General features: G+C 39.4%; 1 protein-coding gene across 1 annotated transcript in view; it reads left to right on the top strand.

The window, feature by feature from the left end:
- Window positions 1–273: 273 nt before the first annotated feature.
- Window positions 274–22056, top strand: part of LOC146986361 (solute carrier family 23 member 2) — a 58096-nt gene continuing 36313 nt past the window's right edge. Inside the window, exons 1-2 of the mRNA XM_085780141.1 lie at window positions 274–538; window positions 18600–18749. Coding sequence (XP_085636267.1) covers window positions 467–538; window positions 18600–18749 — 222 coding nt within the window. The 5' untranslated portion in view covers window positions 274–466. The remainder of the gene's footprint in view (window positions 539–18599; window positions 18750–22056) is intronic.

Raw genomic sequence — 22056 nt, 5'->3', positions numbered from 1 at the left:
CAGACGTCCTGGACAAAACCGCTGGATCACTTCACTACGTGACCTTGTCCTAAAATATAGTGGCTGTCTTTAAGTCCAGACTTTTGAAGAGAGACACAATCTTAATGTGTGACAAAGTAAAGCCCCATGTGACAAACGTGCTTTTCTACTCACATAGGATCCAATCGTCACACAACAGCAGACACATGACTGTAAGTCAGGGTCGTTAAGGCGACATACAGTTAGCAGCCCAGACCAGAAACATTTGCAGGACCAGAGAGGAGATTACAAAATAACTCAGCCACTCTCTTTTTGACCGTGATACTCAGTTCCCCCCCTGGTGACGTGAGGCGGGCACTATCGTCCTCTTAGGGTCTGTGGTCAGTCAGAGTTTTACTCCCACCGTGTGCACTGTGTGTTTGTGTACAGTCCACACTTAGAGGTCCTCAGGAGCAGCCACACACAACACCTTGCTTCGTTCATCAGCATGCAACTCACTACGGAGGAGAAAATAGAGCTGGGACTGAAGGAACAGGGATCATTGAATCCTTCATTTGAGGTAAGAGATTGTCGTCTTAATTTTTTCAGTTTGGTTTGGTGAAAGCAACAAAATCAAAGTTTAAAACACAGGATGAAGTTGTGCTGGAAGTATACAGTTGACATGAAAGTTGATTTTTCTTTCATGCATTTGTGTCTTAATCTTTTACTTTCACTGCGAGACTGCTAGAGAAACATGACGTTCACTAATGTTTTCTGACCCTACAACAGTAAGAGTTAAACGTAAGCCACTGTGGAATGTGAAATTACCATCGTGTGAATGTGCTCCACAAAAAAAAACACGGGATATTTCAGTGGGATCCGCTGCACGGTTTCAAAGTCTGTGGCAAAGATCAATCTCAAGTTTTGAATTTGAGATGGATTGAAAGAGTTCCAAAGTAAAACGGGAAACTTTATCTCTGATAAAACGTCAATCAAAAGATGGGAAACTGAATAATAGATATTGAGGTCTGGGGATAGGGACCGTCGGGGGGGACCTGTGGATATGGAAAATAAAGATGGTTTGGGCTGCATGGGGTTTACATGTGTACACAGCTGAGTGTGAGGTTGATGCCCCCTCCCACACACACACATACACTCGAAATAACACAAGAATTTAGAAAATTGGTAACTCATAACAAACAGCACAGCTTCAGCTGCAGGTGTGTGAACATGTCAGGATGTCAACACTTGCAAAGGGCAAAGGCTTTGTTTGTTTATTCAGTTATTACTGTCATCCCTGTGCTGTTTACGACCTCAACAACTCAAATCCCATGAGACATTGAACTAAATTCAAAGATGTTGTATTAAAGTTTACATATATGTAATACATTAGTTAAGTCTCCAGACTTTGGAACTGCTATATAATTACTCATTATTAAATCCTCAATTGTGATTGTTTCATGTCATAAATACTAGTAATATGTTAATGAGATTATTATGAGGTACAAGTGACATTAAAGCAGCTAATATCAGTTTTCTCCTCTTACATAGCCAATGCCAACATTAACAGGTGTTTCTCCAAAAGTTTAAACCAAATGTTATTATAACAAAATGCAAAAAGAAAAGAGAATAAAGACTGATGTTAATCTCCACAGCTGGAAACAAAGTTTCTACTATGCCGGTAGATACAGTGAACAGCCAACGTCAATGCTAACGTTAGCTATGTAGCAATAGCAAAACTTATATTTAGTTGCATTTAAAACATATTAAAGTGAAAATGTGTGACTGGCAGATATCTCATCATATGGCAGATTTAACTCCAGCAGCTGAAAACCATGTGTTAAAGATTTTCTGCCGCGTTTAATGCTAAAGAGCGTAGGCTAATTAGAAGCGAGAAATCTCAACAGTCAGTTCCTCAGGCTAATAAAAAACCAACTGACTCAGACTGTGATAGCTATAATGGATGTGGAAGCAATGAGATGAAAATGTTTTTGTTTGTTTTTTTTCCTAATTTTATTCTATAATGTTATATCTGGAGTGTTTTTATAAATGGCCACAGGAACTTTTCCTATGTGGTACAGCTGATACAGTAGTAGGCTGATGTCTTCGCCATAATTATCATGCTTTGAGCTCAGCAGTGCAAATCAAACAAATGGGGCAAGCAAATATGTGTGTGTGTGTGTGTGTGTGTGTGTGTGTGTGTGTGTGTGTGTGTGTGTGTGTGTGTGTGTGTGTGTGTGTGTGTGTGTGTGTGTGTGTGTGTGTGTGTTTCATTTTTGTAGTATCTTAGACAAGAGAGCCTCTGTTTCTCAGAGGAAGTCAGATCATTTTGGTCCCTTTTTAAAGTTTCAGGTGTCAACAGGACAGAGATTGAAGTCCAAAGCACAGATAGTTTTGGTTACTGGAAGTTTGTCATGGTTCAGTAGCTAACTCTGACCCCTGGGCAGTGATGGTGAGGTCTGAGGCTTGTTTTAGTTATTTTATTAATTGTATATGACTCTGTAGGTGACTAATAAGTTGTGTATTGTAAAAGACTGAAATTATGCTTTACATTGTTTTATTAGAAACCAAATAAATTACAGAAAGTGCTGTTTTCATGGCTGTGGGAGGATGCAAAATGAAAAAGCGAATGAGAAAGGGAAGCAAGTTGTGCAGAACAGACATTTTGATAAGAAATAGCCTACAGTTTGATAGTAGATGGTGGTTTTAAATATAGAAAGTATTGTGTGTTTACTTGTGTGTGCATGAGTGTGTGAGCTCAAGCTCAGTCATTTCAAATGCCAAGAACCACTTTATTAATCCCCAAAGGGAAATTCATTTGCCTAGCTCATCTACCATTTGCAGAAGAATTGCAGTAAAAAACCTGATGGCTGAAGGTAAGTGAGTTGCAAAATACTCAAAAATGGAAAAACAGTGAATGTCCAGTTTTAAATCAGCTCATGATGAGAAGCCTATTTCTTGAATTAAAGTTATGATTTGACAGTATAATGGGTGAACAAGATATGCTGATATAAGATATAAGTAAGCTGACATTTTTTTTTTAAATATTTTATTCAAAGATACTGTATTTGTTTGGATCTTGGGACAGTTACAGCAGTGTTAGAAATATCAGCACAGTTGGATGGTCAGAAAATCTTGACCTCTGTGACCTCTGTCTCAGGTGGAGCGTTGAGTGTTCAGGTGTGAACAAAGAGGTTTCAAGAGGGAAAACCAAACTTATCTGACAGGCTGCCAGGAACAGGACACAGGATTAACTATCAGCTACATTTAACTATTAACTTAGATAGAAAGTAGATCATAAAGTGAGAAAAACAGTCTTCACCTTAACATAAAGTTCAGCATCCAAACCATTTTGCCTCATCACAGCATCACTGACCAAGTCGTTCAGTTCACTGCAGTGAGTTTTACAGTTACCATACACAGGAGGCTCTTGAAGCTCGTCCATGCAACCAACTCACTCACTGTTCTTCCCACACCCAGCGTATCTGTCCGTATCATCTCAGCTGTGAGCTGCAGGACACATGACGCTGCACGCCCAGTGATCACACTGAATACCTTCAGTCACGATTAACCACACTCTCAGCGCCAGCTGTTCACAGCTACTGTATCTCTGACTGACTCACTTCAGCACAGGAGAAATACTGCAGCCTGATCTTTACTCCACTGGTTTTGCAGGTTAGGAATTAATAATAATAATAAAATAATGTTTATATTCACTTTTGGACATGACTGCAGGAAGTTCTTTTAACATTTATATTTCCATATTTTGCTGCCAATACCTTCTGCACTATTTACAGTAGGCTAAACAAGTTCTCTTACTGTAAATCACAAACATGCTGTGATGCTACAAAGACACCGATTTTCTTACCTAATCTAATTTTACGCATCCATGCAGATAAGTAAGTAAGATAGTTTGAATTGATTTTTGTATATTTTTGGTAGGGTATGGGATGTGACAGGACGTGAGGGGAATGAAAGAGAGAGGATGTCATAATACAATACATAGTAATAATAATAATAATAATAATAATAATAACAATAATGATAATAATAATAATGGCTTGGATTTATTTAGCACTTTTCATGGCACCCAAAGCTCTTTACAGAAACCATTATTCATTCATACCACATTCACACCAGTGTTGGTAAGCTGTATACGTCTGTAGCCACAGCTGCCCTGGGGCAGACTGATGGAAGTGTGGCTGCCATTTCACGCCAAACACCCCCTCCCACCCCCACCCCCCCTCCAGAGCTATAACCAAAGCAGGCAAATTACAATTACATGGTCAATAATATATTTCTGTTGCCCACCCCCCAAAATTATCTAGATTGTGCAGTGGAAGGTTTTTTTTTGTTGTTGTTGTTTTTAAGAAATCACAGTGCAACTAATATGAAATTACATTTGTATTTATTTATTTCAATTATGTGCAATTTATAAGATATTTTTTTCTAAAATGATCTGCAATGTGCACATAAAATATTTATTTAAAAATAACAGTAATGTGTTTTACGTGAAATAAAGTGACACTGTAAAAAAAGTATCTTTTATCTTTTAATTAATTCAAGAAAAGATTATAAATTACAGTACAAATTAACATTAAACATTAAATCCCAAGTTAAACCCACAAAACAAAACCCTGTGTGAGGCAAATAATACATGACAAAATCAGTGATACACTGCATTTAAGATACTTTTATCAATGGAAATAAACAGCTTTTCATATTATATTATATATTAATATTCATAGATATGTAAAAGCAGTAATCGGTTATCAAAAATATTGACAGTAAAACTAGTCCTGCAGTTTTAACATATATAATAAAACACATTTATTATTATTATTATTATTATATAATTAAATAAATGTTCATAATGTAAAAATATTACTGAGATACTACTTAACCATTTACATTTTGTAGGCTATTTGATTTATTTGTGGTGGTTTTGACTTCCTTCATTGAATTTTTTTCTTCTCTTTTATTTCTTTATTTATGTTCAACAGTGAACAAAGTAGGCTACAGTAGGAATAGAGTGCCTAAGTGGAAGCAGGAAGTAATTCGGAAAAAATCTCCATGTAAGTGAATGGGAGTCAAAATTTTATTTCGTGATCCGATTGAATTGTGCCATGAGAAAAAAATATGACCTTAACCTAGTTAAAACATAACGTTTCATGCCAAAAAATCAGCAGTTTATCGTAAAACAGCAACAGAAGAATGTATTTTGTGTGAGGACGCTCTACAGAATACAGATCTGGTGTCCCACAAAAAATACGTCACCAACTGACACGGGAAAGGGCGGCATTTGGTGTGTGACGTCACCTACGCGACCTGTAGTCTTTCTGGTTACGGATTCTTCAGAATTTTATTTTACAATAGTTTTACAACAAGCTGCTGATTTCTCGGCATGAAATGTGATGTTTTAAACAGGTAGAGGTCATATTTTTTTCTCATGGCACAATTCAATCGGATCACAAAATAAAATTTTGACTCTCTGTTTCCGCTTATAGGCACTGACTCTATACATACATACGCATACAAACAATGAGACATTTCAACTCGCAAAAAATGTTTCTGCCTTATCAGTGTAGTTACGACAGCAAAACATACTGCGACATCATGTGCACCACACACAGGGATGTTGGCTGTTGCCATGGAAAGGAGAGAGTTGGTAAACAGAGATCTGTTTTACAAACTTCTTCCTAAAAATAATGTCTTATAAATGCAACACACAGAGTTGTCTTCCACTGCCACTTCTAGATGTATCCGCTGCTGCTGAGCTCAGTTGAAAGAGGGAAACTGAACTCCCAAGTTGGTGAGTTGTGTTGTTGTTGTTGTTGTTAGCATGCTGCTATCACCTCGGTTCGCTCTGATGAAAGTGTTGAGCCTCCTCTTGTTTCTCAGGTTATCGCCCTGCTGGTTTGTGTGATATGAGCCTTCATGGGTGTTGTCAAATGTCAAAGGTTTATCTGACTTTGGGGCTGCAGATAGCTGCTACCTTAGCGGCAAGTTCTTACTTGTTAGCTTAGTGGCTAACGCTATCAGAGATGTTCCACAGATTTACTGTACAACAAACAAACACAAGATGGTTACCTGTGCTGTACTTACAGTGAGGTGTGTGCGCATGGCAGGATTATTCATGAGAGTCATTGGCATAATATTGATGATAATAGCCTAATAGCCTATTGTCAATACAAATTCTGTTGTAAGTATGTTAAATTCAATGTAGCCTACATATAATTCATAGGCTACTACATACTCATATTCATACACATATTTATCCAGTAATTATTATTTATGGCACAACCTCATTATCTATTTGCACTACTTGCTATTGTACAGCACACCATTTTATTGAACTATTTTTGTATTCTTTAACTTATTGTTCAGTTTTATCTATCTATCTATCTATCTATCTATCTATCTATCTATCTATCTATCTATCTATCTATCTATCTATCTATCTATCTATCTATCTATCTATCTATCTATCTATCTATCTATCTATAGGCCTACAGTAGCCTACTATATAGTATATCAAAGGAACAAATCTGAGAAGCAATATCTAAAAAACAAAAAGTCAACAAAAACACCACACGGTGGCATTCCAATATATAGTTTGGGTTATTTGGGTAAACCAGCCCTTGTATTAATAATTATAACTATTTATACCAGGGACTCATAGTCCTCCCACCACTGCCTCCTTTCCTGCGGCCACTGAAGTGCCGGTCAGCCGCCACTAGATGGAGGCAAACAGTCACATAACAGCTAGAAGCAGTCGTCTCTGTGTGTGTTTGTGTGTGTGTGTGTGTTACCTGCTGTGAGCTTAGTAACGTGAGAGTGAGTCAAAGACCAAGGGAGGAAATGTGGTTCAGATGGACTCACGTCTACATGGCCTGTCTCTGTCATGTGACTCTCGTGTGAGACGGACGCCACGGTGGGACGGTGGACGAGGTGTTTTCTTTTGTTTGAAGCGCTGACCGAGTGGCTGGCTCGCCCTCTGAGGCTCAGCAGGGTTCAGAGTGAGAGCTTACACCATGTGGCCTTTTCCCCCCGGTCATGGGACCTGGATGTGAAATATTCTAGTATCCCCTGAAGTTCCCTGGATGTTCTGTGTGTAATGTGTCAGGCAGAGGGTGAAGGGGATGGTTCAGTAGTCCAGACACTGTTACTCCGTGGTGAACAGTAACGGAGTAAATTTACTTGAGTACTGTACCTATCCAGAGGATTTGTACTTTACTTGAGTATTAGATTTCTTTGGTACTTATTGCTCTTACTTGAATACATTTCCAAGACAAATATTTTTTACTTTTACTCGAGTTAATTTTTAGGAAGGCTGAAAAGTACTCGTTACTTTCTTTTTTTTCTAAAATACTATTGGACACGCTGTGTTTGTCAAAAAAGGAAACCCTAACCCCTAAGAGCAGCACATCAGTGCAGGTGGTTTCAAAGAATTAATTCTCAGAAACAAGAGTTAAAAGGTCCTTCAATTCATTTAGAAAAAATTATAGTAATTCATTGATGTGAAAAATAAGAGATTTACTCTTACTCTTACTTTTACTTAAAGTAAATTGAAAAGCATGTACTTTGGGGTACCTTTAAAAGCAAGTACTTTTTTTACTCTTACTCGAGTAACATGTCGACTGAGCTACTTTTACTTGTAACGGAGTAAATTTTGACCAGCAGTATTTGTACTCTTACTCAAGTACTGTGGTCGAGTACTCTGTCCATCTCTGCTGTTACTGATATGGTACAGTACACTGAGTTACATTTAAATAGTTGATTGAAGTTTTAAACTCGGTGCTGAACGTCCTTTCACACACAGTCTTACTTTATTTCCAACTGTCTCTTCACTTACAGACATCACAACTTCTCAAGCGGAGATGCACACAGGGTCACAGAATAGGCCTCCAGCTGTGTAATGTAATGAAACATAAAGAGCCTGTTAAAGTAAAAACTTGATTAGTGGTTTCTGATGTTAGAATCAGTGTAAAGATTATTTGAGGTAAAGCAGCTGAGAGTGGTTTACAGAGAGATGGAAGTATATTAGAAAAACAATATAAAAACAAATTTGAATAGCAGAAATAGAAATATATATTTCTATAACTGACATTTAAATGCACACCAAGATGTTAGTAGTGTGTGTGTTATTGATAAACTGCAGCAGACTTAAGAGCTGCTTCACTGTGATTCCTTTCATTCTTGTTATGCTTTTGATTTCGGAGGCTTTGCTGCAGCAATGAGAGAAAATGCAATTACTTTCATCCATGGGTTTAAAAGAAAATGTGTCAATAACATGTAAATTTGATCAAGAAGTTAATTTGCCCTCCAGCTTGAAACGTATGGAACAAATCTAACCAGTGTCTTTATCTAATTTCACCCAGGGTTCACATCGAGGGTTAGGGTTAGGCTGTGATTATTGGTGTTTGATCCTGATAATTCTAATCCAGTTTTACTACCAAAAACCGTTTTCGTCAGCTTTACACCACTGATGTTAGGCTACATGACACAGGGCTATTTCTGTAAATGAACACAACTGAATGTATTGCAAAACAAGTAAAGTTTATTCATTGTTTTTCAAATTTGGTCAAATTTAACACAAGCTCATCAAGAAGTGCATCAAAATATTAAAAAAAAGCTTTAACTGAACAGAAACTGAGGTAATAGTAATACTAAACTCCACTTTTGAAATAAAATATTAAAGTTTTGGCTCATATCTAAACTCAGGCACAAATCAAACTGCATAAAAAAAACTAAATAGTGCCCAGTATTAGCAATAAGTTGCTTCCCTTATGAATTAAAATCAAACATTTAACCCAGGCAACACCTTAAAGTGCATAAAGAGCAAAATTTCACAGTCTGTACCACTGTAGACTCACTAAATGTGTTTGTGCCGGGTTTCTCTGCTTTTCTTGTGGGACCACAGACCGGGCCACCCGGAGGTTGCCTCTGGGCTTGCATCAGAGTCTTATTTAATAAAGGGGTATTTATCTCCATATCCTCTTACTAAGTGCTCTGTAATGTCTAGTGTAGCTTAGAGCTCCTACCTCTGAATGAAATGATGTTTCCTTTTTATGACACATCATCATTATCTGAATTCTTACTTAGCTCAAATAATAATTTTGAAATGTGAACTCACTTTTTTTCCATCAGACTCTGCTACACCTTGCAATGTCGTCTCATATGTCACCATCTAACCCCCTCTACCTCTTAGACCCATCAAACACCGCCCCCCACTTGCCTCCTCTTGAATACCTCTGTCACAGTTCAAACACTGGTGTCATCTACTGACTTACACTTCAAACGACACGTCCTCAAGAGAGTTTGTACAAACGCTTTGGAATCTGAGCTGCCCCATGTGGACTGTGTTAGGAGGGAGCTGACCTCTTTGCATTTGAAGACGATCTAATGGGTCACGTGGGACCTGCCATAATGTACTGTACACGCAAATACATGACAGAAAATATGCAATCCAGAAAACTGAAGTCAGACACTTTATGGTTTTGATACATACTGACCAGATGTCTTACTCACATACAAACACACACACACACACACACACACACACACTGCTGGCCACAGACTTTAGAACTTCTTGCCACTTGATAAATGTATTTTTTTAAATACATTTCAGCAGTTCAAGTCTAATGAATAATCTTCAGTGGTGCAAAGGTAAATGTGCCCTAAGGTTTAGCTCACCAGAAACAGGCCTTCAGGGGTTAACAACCATTTATCCTACCGCTGGAAAGTCGATGCAAGCAATTTCTCTCTGGAAGTTTTTCAGACGTACGAACTCTCGGTCTGTACAAAAGGCAGTGTTACAAACTGAGTTACTACGCCATTAGGACTGTACTCTGCTGCAGGAAGCAGGAGCGCATGTTGCTGTCAGAATGGTGAGAAAAAGACAAGTAACAAAAGAAGGAAGACGGACTGGTCGGCCAGGGGGTCATCCTACAGCGAGATAACGAGCCAAAACCTCAGTAGAGAAGAACCAGATGGAGGCGTCATGTGACAGGACGGAGGAGGAGCGGTAATGGAGCTGGTTTTAGGATGAAGTGAAGTGGACAGAGGGCAAATAGATATTTTACTGTCACCACTGCCAACAGTGAGATTGAGCTGCATCCTCTGCAGCGTAGAAGGATAAAAGCAGTTATACAGACTGTTGAAATAGCTACAATTTCCCAGGCAATGGTGATTACCGTCTGGAGCCCCTGAAAGAAAACCACAGATGAATTCAGCTGTTAGATGAGTTAAAAAAATCTGATTAAAGCTTGCATAACTCCTTTTTCCAGTCGTATTCTTCAACTCAGCCACATGCACAATGTGTATAGATACTGAAAACAAATTTAGCAATTGGATTATTACTGATCATAAGGCCTTGGTTCTCAACACGGGATCCTGGTTCTTGGGGAAGTCGCCATCTAAAAGAAAAAATGACTTATTCTGTTCTGATTATGGATGGATTATAGTAGCGATGATAGGATTCAAAACATCTAAAAGCACAAGTTTTATTAGATGAAGGCATGTGTGGTCCGTTTAATCGTCCTTGATGTGAAAAACATTGCAACCCACTGATGTAACTCGCCCTTTGGAGAGGAATGTGGAAAACTGGATGTATGGAAAGTTTTTTCCTCATAAGACTGAGGGATGGTATTTTTATCTGAGTCGCTGGTAAAATAAAAAGAAATAACAGCAGCCATGAGCCTCTTGACAAGAGTCTAAAGAGCTTCAAGAACTGACTGATTGATGCTGCAAACTTTGAAGAAGGTCCACAGTAAAAAGGTTTTGGTGGTGAAATAGTGAAGCCGAGGGTTAAAGGTCAGGGTTAGGCAAATAACTTTGTAAAGCGTGCGTTACAACGGTCAAATGGAGCAGCTGATAGATGGTCCTACAGATTTACCACATGCAGTCCAACGATATGATGTGGTGCTGTAATCGAATATTTGTCGAGGCTTTTGCACTGGACTCTTAGATCATCCAGATGACGCTGTGCACACTCTGTTTCAATCAGCCACCTGGGAATTTACAGATCGTTCCAATGTGGTCGAATCCTCCGCTCATGTTTTTCCCGGTTTAAAAGAGAGAAGTCTTAAATCTCCCAATGAAACGTGCCACCCTCCATGTTAATGAGTGTTAACAGACTCTAAATTGGTTGTTGCTGACACCTGTCTGGGTTTCACTTGGATGTTTTGTTCCTTTTCAACGGTGCAAAATATTGAGTGTTTGGCAGTGATTACTTTTTAAGAGGTTTTCTAACCATGTGAAGCTTCACTCCAAACAGATCAGTATCAGCCTTAAACAATATCCTGTGAACCGCCCGATTACACGTCTAAATAAAACTATTTACCAGTTTGATATCAAAGAACAAGATGAGAAGTCGGATCTAGAGGATTTGGGGCGATCTTTTTTCGATTCCAGATGAAGTTAATATGTTTTTTATCCCTGTTTTCCTGCTTGTCGTGATACTGCTATGTGGGAAACGGATGCAGTTTGTTTTCAAGTAAAAACACTGAGGTGACAGGAGGTGCACCAGGTTCAAAAAGAAAAATGGAAAAGCTGGAGGGAGCTGTAAAAGTAATAGGATCCAACTGGGAGAAAAAAGAAAAAGACAACTCCCGTGAGAGGAAACTTCTCTTCTCCCTCTATAAGCATCTTTCTGAACATTTTTTTTTTTACCATACTGAACATCCTTTTATTTCTCCACACAGGTGTAGTATCACACAGCAAGCTCCAAAGCAAATATTGGCCTAAAAACAAAGCAACGGATCCATTAATGAATAACGTAGAAGAAATGTCTTAGATCACAGCAGATAACTTCCCATAAGGGCATATGACTGTGGCTTTAACCTTTTTTTTAGTGTCCTCCAAAATATGTGTGCGTCTGAATGTTATAATTATCGCAGCGGTCTTTCGACAGGAAAGGAATAAATTCTACAAATGTTCTCACAAATGGTACTTTACTCGTCAAAAAACATGTGTTCATGAGTCCAATCTCTAAGACAACCCATAAAATACTCAAGACTGGTTTGCGTGACATGCAGGACCCCTGTTTTGGATATTGCAGTTGGTCATATTGCGATTTTGAACTTTGCATTTCCTCTGGGATTCTTTATTTTGCTGCATGATTCAAGTGAAGTCAAACTCATGACCATCTCTTATTTTCCCTTGTCCCCTTTCTTGGACAAGTGTCACCTATCTCCACACTTGAGCTCGTCCAGAGGGTCTGCAGTCCAAGACCCTTCTCCCCTTGATATCTCAGTTTGACCAGGCTGCAGCTCCTCTTTGCTTCAAACATCCTCCATTTTTAAATGGATGGTGCTCATGGGAACCTTTAGTGCTTTCCGTCTTCCCAGATCTGTGCCTCATTACACTCCTGTCTCTGAGCTCTGCAGGCAGCTCTGTCCTCCTGTGTGGCTCCATTTTTTAAGCTCTGATTTGCATTGTCAACTGTGAGACCTTATAACAAACAGGTGTCCAAAAATTGACTTAATTCCCCACAAAACTTCAATTAAGGCGCAGGAACACCTCAAAGACATGGAGAAATCAAAGCCATCTGAGCTCAAGTTAATGTTCTTTTTCTGTTTTACCCTTATGTTAAAGCAGAAGTAAGTGATATATTTGTGTTAATATAAGTCTTAAATAGTTATATCTTCTGACAGCAATCACTTACATAGAGTGTTTGGACTGAAACACGGGTCTCTCAGTCCCTCTGCTCTGCTCTGAGCCGAAGAGAAAACATTTATCGTATCCTACAGTTTTTATCCAATGAGGAGAGAGAACGGCATGCAGGGCTGTGTGTGCAGCCAAGGAACGCTGTGAATGTGGCGACGTAGGGACGAGGACTGTTATGGTGCGTTCAAGGAAACTCGTATTTTTCCGACCGTGAAGTGGTACCAGTTCGATCTGGTACGAGTTCACCGGTCGGAAGTTACGAGTGGCCGTTATAGTGACTTTCACCGGTAAAACAGGTCGGAAAAACACGAGTGGGTTGCCTGAAACGCTACAAAGTCGTAAGTTGTGACTTGAAGCTGTAATTTACGATTTCAAAAGCCTGCCTGGAACGCAGCATTAGCGAAAACGACCGGACCACTTACTTCTGCTTTAATATTAATGAGGGAGAAAATAGTTTTTTTTAAATACATAATTTGTCAAAATAAGGTCTGAAATTTATGAATGCACTGTGGATCAGATTTTACAACTGTTTCTAAGGTTTGGTGATCAATCTGCTGCGGTGAGGGCCAGGAGTCTCTAATAGTGAGGATTTTATCATGTAAGAAGCACATTTGTTACTACAGAGAGCTGCTGAAAGAAAAGCATGCTGTGGCTGCTTTTATTTTCATCTGTTAATGATGAGTAATAGGGTGGCTATGGAGTTACGGGGGATGGTGTTGGTGGTGGGGAGGTTTCCTATACTGTATGTAACCACCAAAGACAGACATACTTACACTTCAAACAGGCACATCCTCAAAAGAGTTTATACAAGCCCACAGGAAACTGATCTGTCCCGCGAGGCCTGTTTAAACAGGGAGTTGACCTCTTAGCATTTGAAGACAGCCCCCGGGTCTCATATGTCAGGTGGCCCTTAAGGATCGCCTTAATAGTTATTAAAACAAGTCATACACACTTTCGCCAACATCAGCTATCGCTTTTTCCCAAAGGATCACAAACAAACAAAAAAATCAATGTCCTTGTCCAAGTCACCTCACGGACATGAACATCTTTGATCTACCACAATTTATTTAAGTCATTATCTGGGACTATTTCAAGTGGGCCCTCTGTATATTTGTAAATTGTTGTTAATTACTCTCCACACCGAACCACCTGATCTATTGTATCTGAAGAGAGAAGAAAGCAGGAGCCTTCTGTGTTGTTACATACCAGACGACCACACTTGATACTTATTTTTCTCTCATTTCTATGACCCACCTTGTTTGATGTCACCATAATAACGTAAAATGGCAAAGATGGAAGGAAGGAATACAAATAAGATCTCTGGTTTCAAGGTTCTTTTGGTGTTTGTAAATTGTTGAGAGTCTTGCAGGGGTTAATGACTCTGCCTCTGACAGCTTGAACAGTAACTGGTGGAAACTTTGATGTAAAATGCTCGTGCACAGTTTTGTCACCCCAATGGGAACAGAACCGTTGTCTGGCGCTGCTGGCGTCATGTTCCAAACATTTGAACAGTAGTTGGTGTAAAACTTAAGGTGCCTAAAGGTCCAGACCTCAGTAAATTTCCCCTGCTAGTTAAACCTGAATATGGCCGAGTGCGTATACACACACACACATCCTTTTGACAAAGGGCAGAAGTTGGCTCCCTGCACTGACCACCAGGTTAACAAAAACACAAGGGGAGCAGCCAGTCCTTTTCCCAGTAACGTTACAATCCCATTAATCAAACAGAGACAACAACAAATGGACTTGGACAGCAAACACACGTGCACTTGTGGTTTTGACTAAAGGCATGCTTTATAGCAGGGTGTCCGTGATTCTTAAAAACAAGGTTTAAATTAAGATAGCGATCGCAGGAGGCACGTGGGCTGATACTCCTTTGCTTATTTCTGTCTGATTTACACGTCAAAAGTTCAAATCCATGACAAATACAAGGTAAATCACTGGTTAGTACAACGAGAACAGTCAAGGAAAGTTGACCTCCAAACATGTTTCACTTCAGTCCTAGGTTATTAACATTCTCTTATGGGTTAAGTGCCAGTGCTTCCAGTTTAAAATTCAGTTTTCCTCTCAGTGCTTCAGGGCTGATAACCAGTACCTCTGTTTTGTCCTGGTTGAGCTGTAAAAAACGTTCTGCCATCCATGACTTAAAGCAGATATCAGTGGAATGTTTTTGTTAATATAAGTCCTAAATAGTCCTATTTTCCGTCAGCAATCACTTACATGAAGTATTTCAGCCTAAACACGAGTCTCTCCGTCACTCTGCTCTGCTGTAACCCGAGGAGAAAATTTTCCTTGTGGGATACAAGTGTTATCCAATGAGGAGAGAGAACGGCATGAAGGGCTGTGTGTGCAGCCAAGGGATGCGCGTGAATGTGGTGACGTAGCACGAGGACCAATTGATGCCTGACAAGGGCGGGGGCTGCTAACTCATGGTGCGTTCAAGGAAACTCGTACTTTGTGTTTTTCCTTCCTGTGAAGTCATACCAGTTCGATCTGGTACGAGTTCACGGGTCGGAAGTTACGAGTGGCCGTTATAGGGAACTTTCACAGACAACAGGACGCTAAAAACACGAGCTACGGGTTACCTGGAACGCTACCAAGTCGTAGTTGTGACTTGAAGCTGTAACTTACGGTTTCAAAAGCCTGCCTTGAACACAGCATTAGCCGAAACGGCCCTGCCACTGATATCTGCTTTAATGTTTAAAATACACTTGAAAAGGGCATCAATTGACCCTGTGTCATCAGGAGACACGGCAATGTAAAGCTGTGTATCATCCGCATAACTGTGGAAATTTATGCACTGTCTCCTGATGACATTGCCAAGTGGCAGCATGTAAAGGTTAAAAAGGAGCAGACCCTAAAATTGACCCTTGAGGGACACCGCAATTCAATTTATAGCTCCTAGATGAACATTCATTAAAAGTTACAAAAAATCCCCTGTTGCTAAGACAGGATTTAAGTTAAAAACAGCACCAGATACGTGAATCAAGCTGTAAAGACGATTTGAAAATATTCAATGGTCAACAGTGTTGAAAGCGGCACTTAAAGCAGAAGTAAGCGATATTTTTGTGTTAATATAAGTCTTAAATAGTTATATCTTCCGACAGCAATCACTTACATAGAGTGTTTGGACCGAAACACGGGTCTGTCAGTCACTCTGCTCTGCTCTGAGCCGAGGAGAAAACTTTTCTCGTATCCTACAATTTTTATCCAATGAGGAGAGAGAACGGCATGAAGGGCTGTGTGTGCAGCCAAGGGATGCGCCTGAATGTGGTGATGTAGGGACGTGGACTGTTATGGTGCGTTCAAGGCAGCCCGTAACTCGTGTTTTTCCGACCTGTGAAGTCGTACCAGTTCGATCTGGTACAAGTTCACGGGTCGGAAGTTACGAGTGGTCGTTATAGTGACTTTCACAGGTAAAACAGGTCGGAAAAACACGAGTGGGTTGCCTGGAACGCTACAAAGTCGTAAGTTGTGACTTGAAGCTGTAATTTACGGTTTCAAAAGCCTGCCTGGAACACAGCATTAGCCAAAACGACCGGATCGCTTACTTCTGCTTTAAATCTAATAAAACCAGGACTGACAGCTTTCTCATGTCCAGGTTACATCTAAGGTAATTTACAACTTTAACTAGTGCAGTCTCAGTACTATGGTTAGCTCTAAAACCAGACTGGAGTTTCTCATGGATACCTTGACTAAAAACATTCAACTGATTAAAAACAAGTTTCTCTAAAATCTTACTTAAAAATGGCAGATTGGATACTGGTCTGTAATTATAGGGTCAAAAGCATCTAACCATTCTTCTTCAGAAAGGGCTTAACCAGCGCAGTCTGAGGGAATAATTTACAATGGTCAATAAATCCTCATCCAAAAAGCCATGAACTGATTTTAAAAAGGAGGTGGGAGTAGGATCTAAAAAGCAGGTTGCAGGTTTTGATTGTGAAACAACTTTACCAAGGATTTCAGCATCAACCAGGACAAAACTTTCTAGTGTTTCCCCATATGCAGAGACAAGCTCGAAGTCCAAGTTCTTGGCTATGTTTTCTGACTGTTGTTGAACTAGAGCTGATCTAATATTGTCAATTTTGTCTCTGAAATGGACTGCAAATTCCTGACACCTCTTTCTCGATGATACATTATTTATATTGTCCAAAACAGGGTTGATAAGACGGTCAATGGTTGAGAATAGTATCTTGGGGTTGCTTCAGTTGTCGTTCATCATATTTGAAAAGTAGGACTGTCTTGCATGTTTAATTGCCTTGTTATGGGTGATTAGCTGTTCATGGGAAATTTGGTAATGATTGGTTAAGTTACTTTTTGTCCATTTCTGTTCTGCTATACAGCATTTTCTCTTTAGCTGTTTGATAGTTTCATCTTTCCAGGAGGGGTTTGGTTTCTATTTGATTTTTTTTAATTTTAGTGGGGCAACTTTTTCAAGCGTTGACTTAATCTTGCTGTTAAAATGGTCAACAATAAATTGATCTGCATGGTGACCTTTGTGACAGACAAAAATATCATGTAATCTGATCCTGGCATTACTGCAATAAAATGCTCTGCTTTGAGAAGACTTAATGTTGGCCTCCACATCGTAAAGTTTGGATCGGATGTGGACTGCCAGTGATTCTGAGCCATGAGGTTGGAAATAACTGTAAACCACTGAGTTAATCAATTGAAAATTCCCAACTTTGGTGCCATCCAGTCACCGTATTAAAAAACTTGCCAGAATACCGGGCAGCTCCAGATGAATTTGTTGAGAGCCGGCTTTGCCAGATTTTCACTGGCAGAGCAGTTTAATATTGAAAATATTGATTTTACCCCCGCCCCCCCTTTTTTTTCCTTTTTTCTTAAAGCAGCTGTCACTTTCAGTTTTAACCACTTGATCTTGATCTTGCCCTGGCACATGGCATTGAACTGGAACATTCAATAGTTCTTCCACTTTTTATTGGACCATTATTATTTCATAATATCTGAATTCCTATGACTGGACTTCACGCCATCAGTCATAAATTCCCACACTCTAAAAATCTCTATCCAATAGTTTTATACTGTATCTGAATTTAAGAAACCAATTCCCTCTGTATTTACCATAATCATACCATAAGTACATACCTTTAAGATCAACCAATGCAAAGCAATGGAGCTATATTTCATATTTATAAGTGCATATGCTGTCCAAACCTCCTTTCTGCGTTTTTATATACAGTACAGCTTTGGCTACGGATCCAACCTTGGTGAGTTGGATCTCAACCCAGAAAACTCACTCAGTGTCTCCTTGTCAATTACAAGGACGGTAATGATATCTGAAAGTCACAGAGCAGACAGAACATTTCATACATCAACTTAAATCACAAACCATGTCTGTTGTTTTTCTTCCTCAAAAAATTAAATGTAAAGGATGTTAAATCAAGGCTAAGTAGACTTTGATGAAGATGAATTATCTCCTGTCTAAGAGCCAAGAGTCTTGGCTCAAATTGACTGACGGGAAACTCTGGAAAATGTTTGGATGACCATGACCTGGATGATTGAGAATCTTTTCAAAATGAGTTGAGTGGGAGAAATAATAGAGCAGTTCAGTTTCTAACAACAGCTTGACATGGGAGAGGCATTTTGCCCCTCCATTATCACCCACATACTGCAGTTGTGGCTTACAGTATAATGTCATAACTCACAGCACTTTGCACACTTAGTATTAATGTCTGTCAGCAAAACTAAACTAACAGCTCTAGATCACAATGGTGATAGGAGGCTCTCCTGAACAACCCTCTGTTTCAAAGACCGAGAAAACTGTTAAGAAACCTCTGGTAGGCTATAGGTGTTATAATGCTCAGATAATTTATTCCTAGGAGTCAGTGTCCAAACAGTCTGGGTTGAATAAAAGTGAGAAAAAAATGTTGTTTTGATGTAACTTAGACAAATGACAATGGTGAATGACTTAACGACTTTGTTTGTCTTCGCTGTGCTTTCTTTCCAAGGGATTAGACAGTGATGAACAGCCACAGCTGACAGTAGATATTGGGGAGCCTCACACAGAGGTGCTGGAGGAGCCCGACAAAGGGGGAGATTTGGTTTACTCCCTCAACGACCGGCCACCATGGTACCTCTGCATCCTGCTCGGCTTCCAGGTAATGTGACGTCGTTATTATTGTTTGTTTTTTTGGTTTTTGCCTCTAGAGAGATGAAGAATGTAAAAGCTGTTAAAGGGATAGTTCAAAATTTTGGCAAATTGCCATAATCCCTATAGTCATAGCAGTAGGTTTATCACCTTTAATTGTCGGTGCAAGCTATTTTTAGAATGGCGGAGCAGAGCGGCGAGCTGCTCAGAGCTACGCTACGGAGGCTAATGGGATTTCTTGGTTTCCCTCATCAAACTCATCAAATACACAATCCAACAACTCCAAAACGCTCTTGCAGACAGGTTGCGGCCAGCACATTCACCACGCTATGAGATAATAATGGAACGTTATGAGACAGAGTTGTTTTAGAGGTAAATGCAGAGACTGCTTGCCAAAAACTGCCTCAGACGGGAACGCATATCAGCTGTTTTGCATGAATTTACCTCGACCTGATGAATGTTATTCCAACAATTACACACCTTTTTTCTCTGTTTTGAACCAAACAGTAAATGTACTGTAAAACCAAAACAAAAGTAACTGGCTAAAACAGGCTGAAAAGCTGCACTAATTGTCACCATGTCACTATTAAACAGCCACGTGTTTATAGTCACATGGTTTTACACACGCAAGTAACAGTAACCCCTTAATTTACAGGCTGCTAATTACGTGATAATGTCAAGAAATAGCCTAGAAATAGTAATTGGGTAATGTCTAGAAGTAGCCTAGAAATAACAGTCAATTTCATAGTAATGTTGAGAAATATAGCCATGAAACAAAGATTGATTGGATTGATTGATTGGAGAAAAATTCTGGCCTTTCCCAAAAAATTCAAAGCATGAAAAGCATTACCATGAAATTGACCGTTACTTGTACGCGATTTCTTGACATTTTCACGTAGTTATTACGCAATTAACGGCCTGTAAATTAAAGGATTACCCAAGCAACACACAGGAAAGAGATCTTTTGTGTATTTACAGTATCCACTACCTGTCAAAAACTGGTTGATCTAATTGCAAACTGTTGTGGCAGACTGGCAGTGCAATATTATTGAATCATTAAAGACCAAACGTCGGCTACTTTGGGCTGATTTATATTCAATATTGCATTTTAAACAACAGTCTGTTATTGTCAGGTGAGTTAATACCTTTCCTAATCACTAAGAAAACACAAGACTAGGAACCGAGCCAGTGGCATTTCTGAAATGTCAAACCTACTTCATCATTTGAGCTGGAGCTGCTGCTCAACATAAACAAAGGTGCTTGTTCTTTTGATGGACAAATATTTTTTGTACTTTTTAAGGAATTTAAAAGTAAAAGTTTTTTTTGTTTTTGTTTTGTTCATTCCAGAAGAAAAGCACCCTCCTCCCTGAATGTAATTTAAGATTACCATCAATATTTAACTCACACTAAAGAGCACATCATGGGCGTGCTGGGGTGCTGTAACTTATTAACAGGTGCAGCACTTTAAAATTTTAAAGCACTGTTTTTTTGGATCCTATACCAACTTTCATTATCTCAGTGATGGTGCCGCAGACTTACTGTAAATTACCTCGTCTATATTGACCCAGTTAAAAAAAGTAAAGTCATAAAAAAGGAGATTAGCTCAATGGTTTCAGACCCACACCCACACATTTAAGACAGCAACAAGAAAACTTTGATCGGTCTTAAAACACAAAACTGCTATTGTGGTAATGGTGCTTCAGAGGGTGTAGTAACAGAGCTTGTGCTGGAGCTGCCCAGAGAGCTGTAAATTTAACATGTTCAATCCCTATTTTCTGTGATATGTACATGAGTAGATCAACTTTTTTCAAGAGCTCTTTGGCAGAGAGGTAAAAACAAGCATGTGGCTTTGGCTGCACAGCTGATCCTTGCTTGAGGAATTAATCCTTTGCAGCCTTTGGGGCTTGTCGTGGTATTTGTTCATTTCCCTTAAAGACCCTCTTTAAAAAAGATCCGTCTTTCACTGTCTGTCATTTTTCTTTTCTGAGTTATTCACTTTTCCTGCTGTTGCTTCAATACGAAAGAACAGCAGTAAATCGATTTATTTATTGCAGTTTCGCGGTTGGGCTGGGAAAAAAATTCAGCCATCGACTGAACACCTGGGGGATGGGGGGTGGGGGTTCAGCAGAAATAATTCTGGAAAGTCACTTTCACCTGCATGTTGGATGCAGGTGATGCCTCACATGTGCATCCGGACTAAAGGAGTGGGTTCGCTATATTGGTTGTTATTACTGTTTTAAGTGCCATTTACAGAACCTTTAAAGAGTTAAAAACATCCAGGTGATGTCTGGTCCACAGATAAACAGATCTAGCAGCTTGGAGCAATAAAAGCTCACCAAATGTTTTAGCCCTGCAGCTTACACACTCATAAGGAAGTGGCCACACTGATTTATACACTGTAAGGCTGCAATGATGTTCATACCAGTGCATGGTCATGAGGGCCTTTAAAGACAAATACGTGAATGACTGTAAAATCAATATGGATACTGACAGGCACAAAATGAAAGGACTTAAAAACAGGTGTCATGTGTTCTCCCCTTCTGGTGCTGGTTATCACTCCCCATCACAGACTTTTGAATCAGATGCAGCTGATTTATGAGATTTCCATGTTGACCAGATGGCAGAGCATCAATGGAAACGCGGTACAATTTTAGAGGCAATAAAAAGGCAGATTAAGAGAGGATATAAGAGACCAACCTAAGGTCTCCTCCTTGTTTGCTTCTGTCAATCTGAGATGAATATGAATTTGCACACAAAACCTCATAAGCAGCCTTTTTTTCCTGAAGGAATCTCATAAATTTCCTCTTGTCATGAAATTGACCTTCAGCATCTCCTCTGACTTATGGGAGCTGTAGGTTTAAAAAAAAAAAAAAAAATACCCCAGTAAATCATCAACAATCTGTCTCTGATTTTTTTCCCCTCCTTTGTCCAAATTCTTTTGGATCAGTGGTTATCCCCATTACCACCACCACCACCCACTCAACACACATGCATCACACAGGGGTAGAGTGTACTGGACAGTTAATCCTCGCAGCTGAACCCTGACTCCTAGAAATTACATTTCCGTACAGCTAAAACACAAAAAGTCCTTCAGCAACCATAAAGAGCCACCAAAGTTGTTACCATATAAGTCAAGTTTTTCTTACATGCAAAGTGCACCTGAAGTACACATGAACTGGACTTTACCATAATCCACACCCAGACTGGTGGTTACTATAGTAAGGCCCAAGGTTTAAATAGGTGATGATTTTGGTCAAAATAACTACTTTTTCAACATTTGATCGCAGTTGTTTCTATGGTTATTTTCAAAAAAGACG

Source organism: Trachurus japonicus, chromosome 6 (genome assembly GCF_045865225.1).
Source record: "Trachurus japonicus isolate A0001 chromosome 6, Traja_1.0".
Lineage (NCBI taxonomy): Eukaryota > Metazoa > Chordata > Actinopteri > Carangiformes > Carangidae > Trachurus > Trachurus japonicus.
The sequence above is the reverse complement of the archived record's forward strand: the minus strand, read 5'-3'. Positions and strand labels throughout refer to the sequence as shown.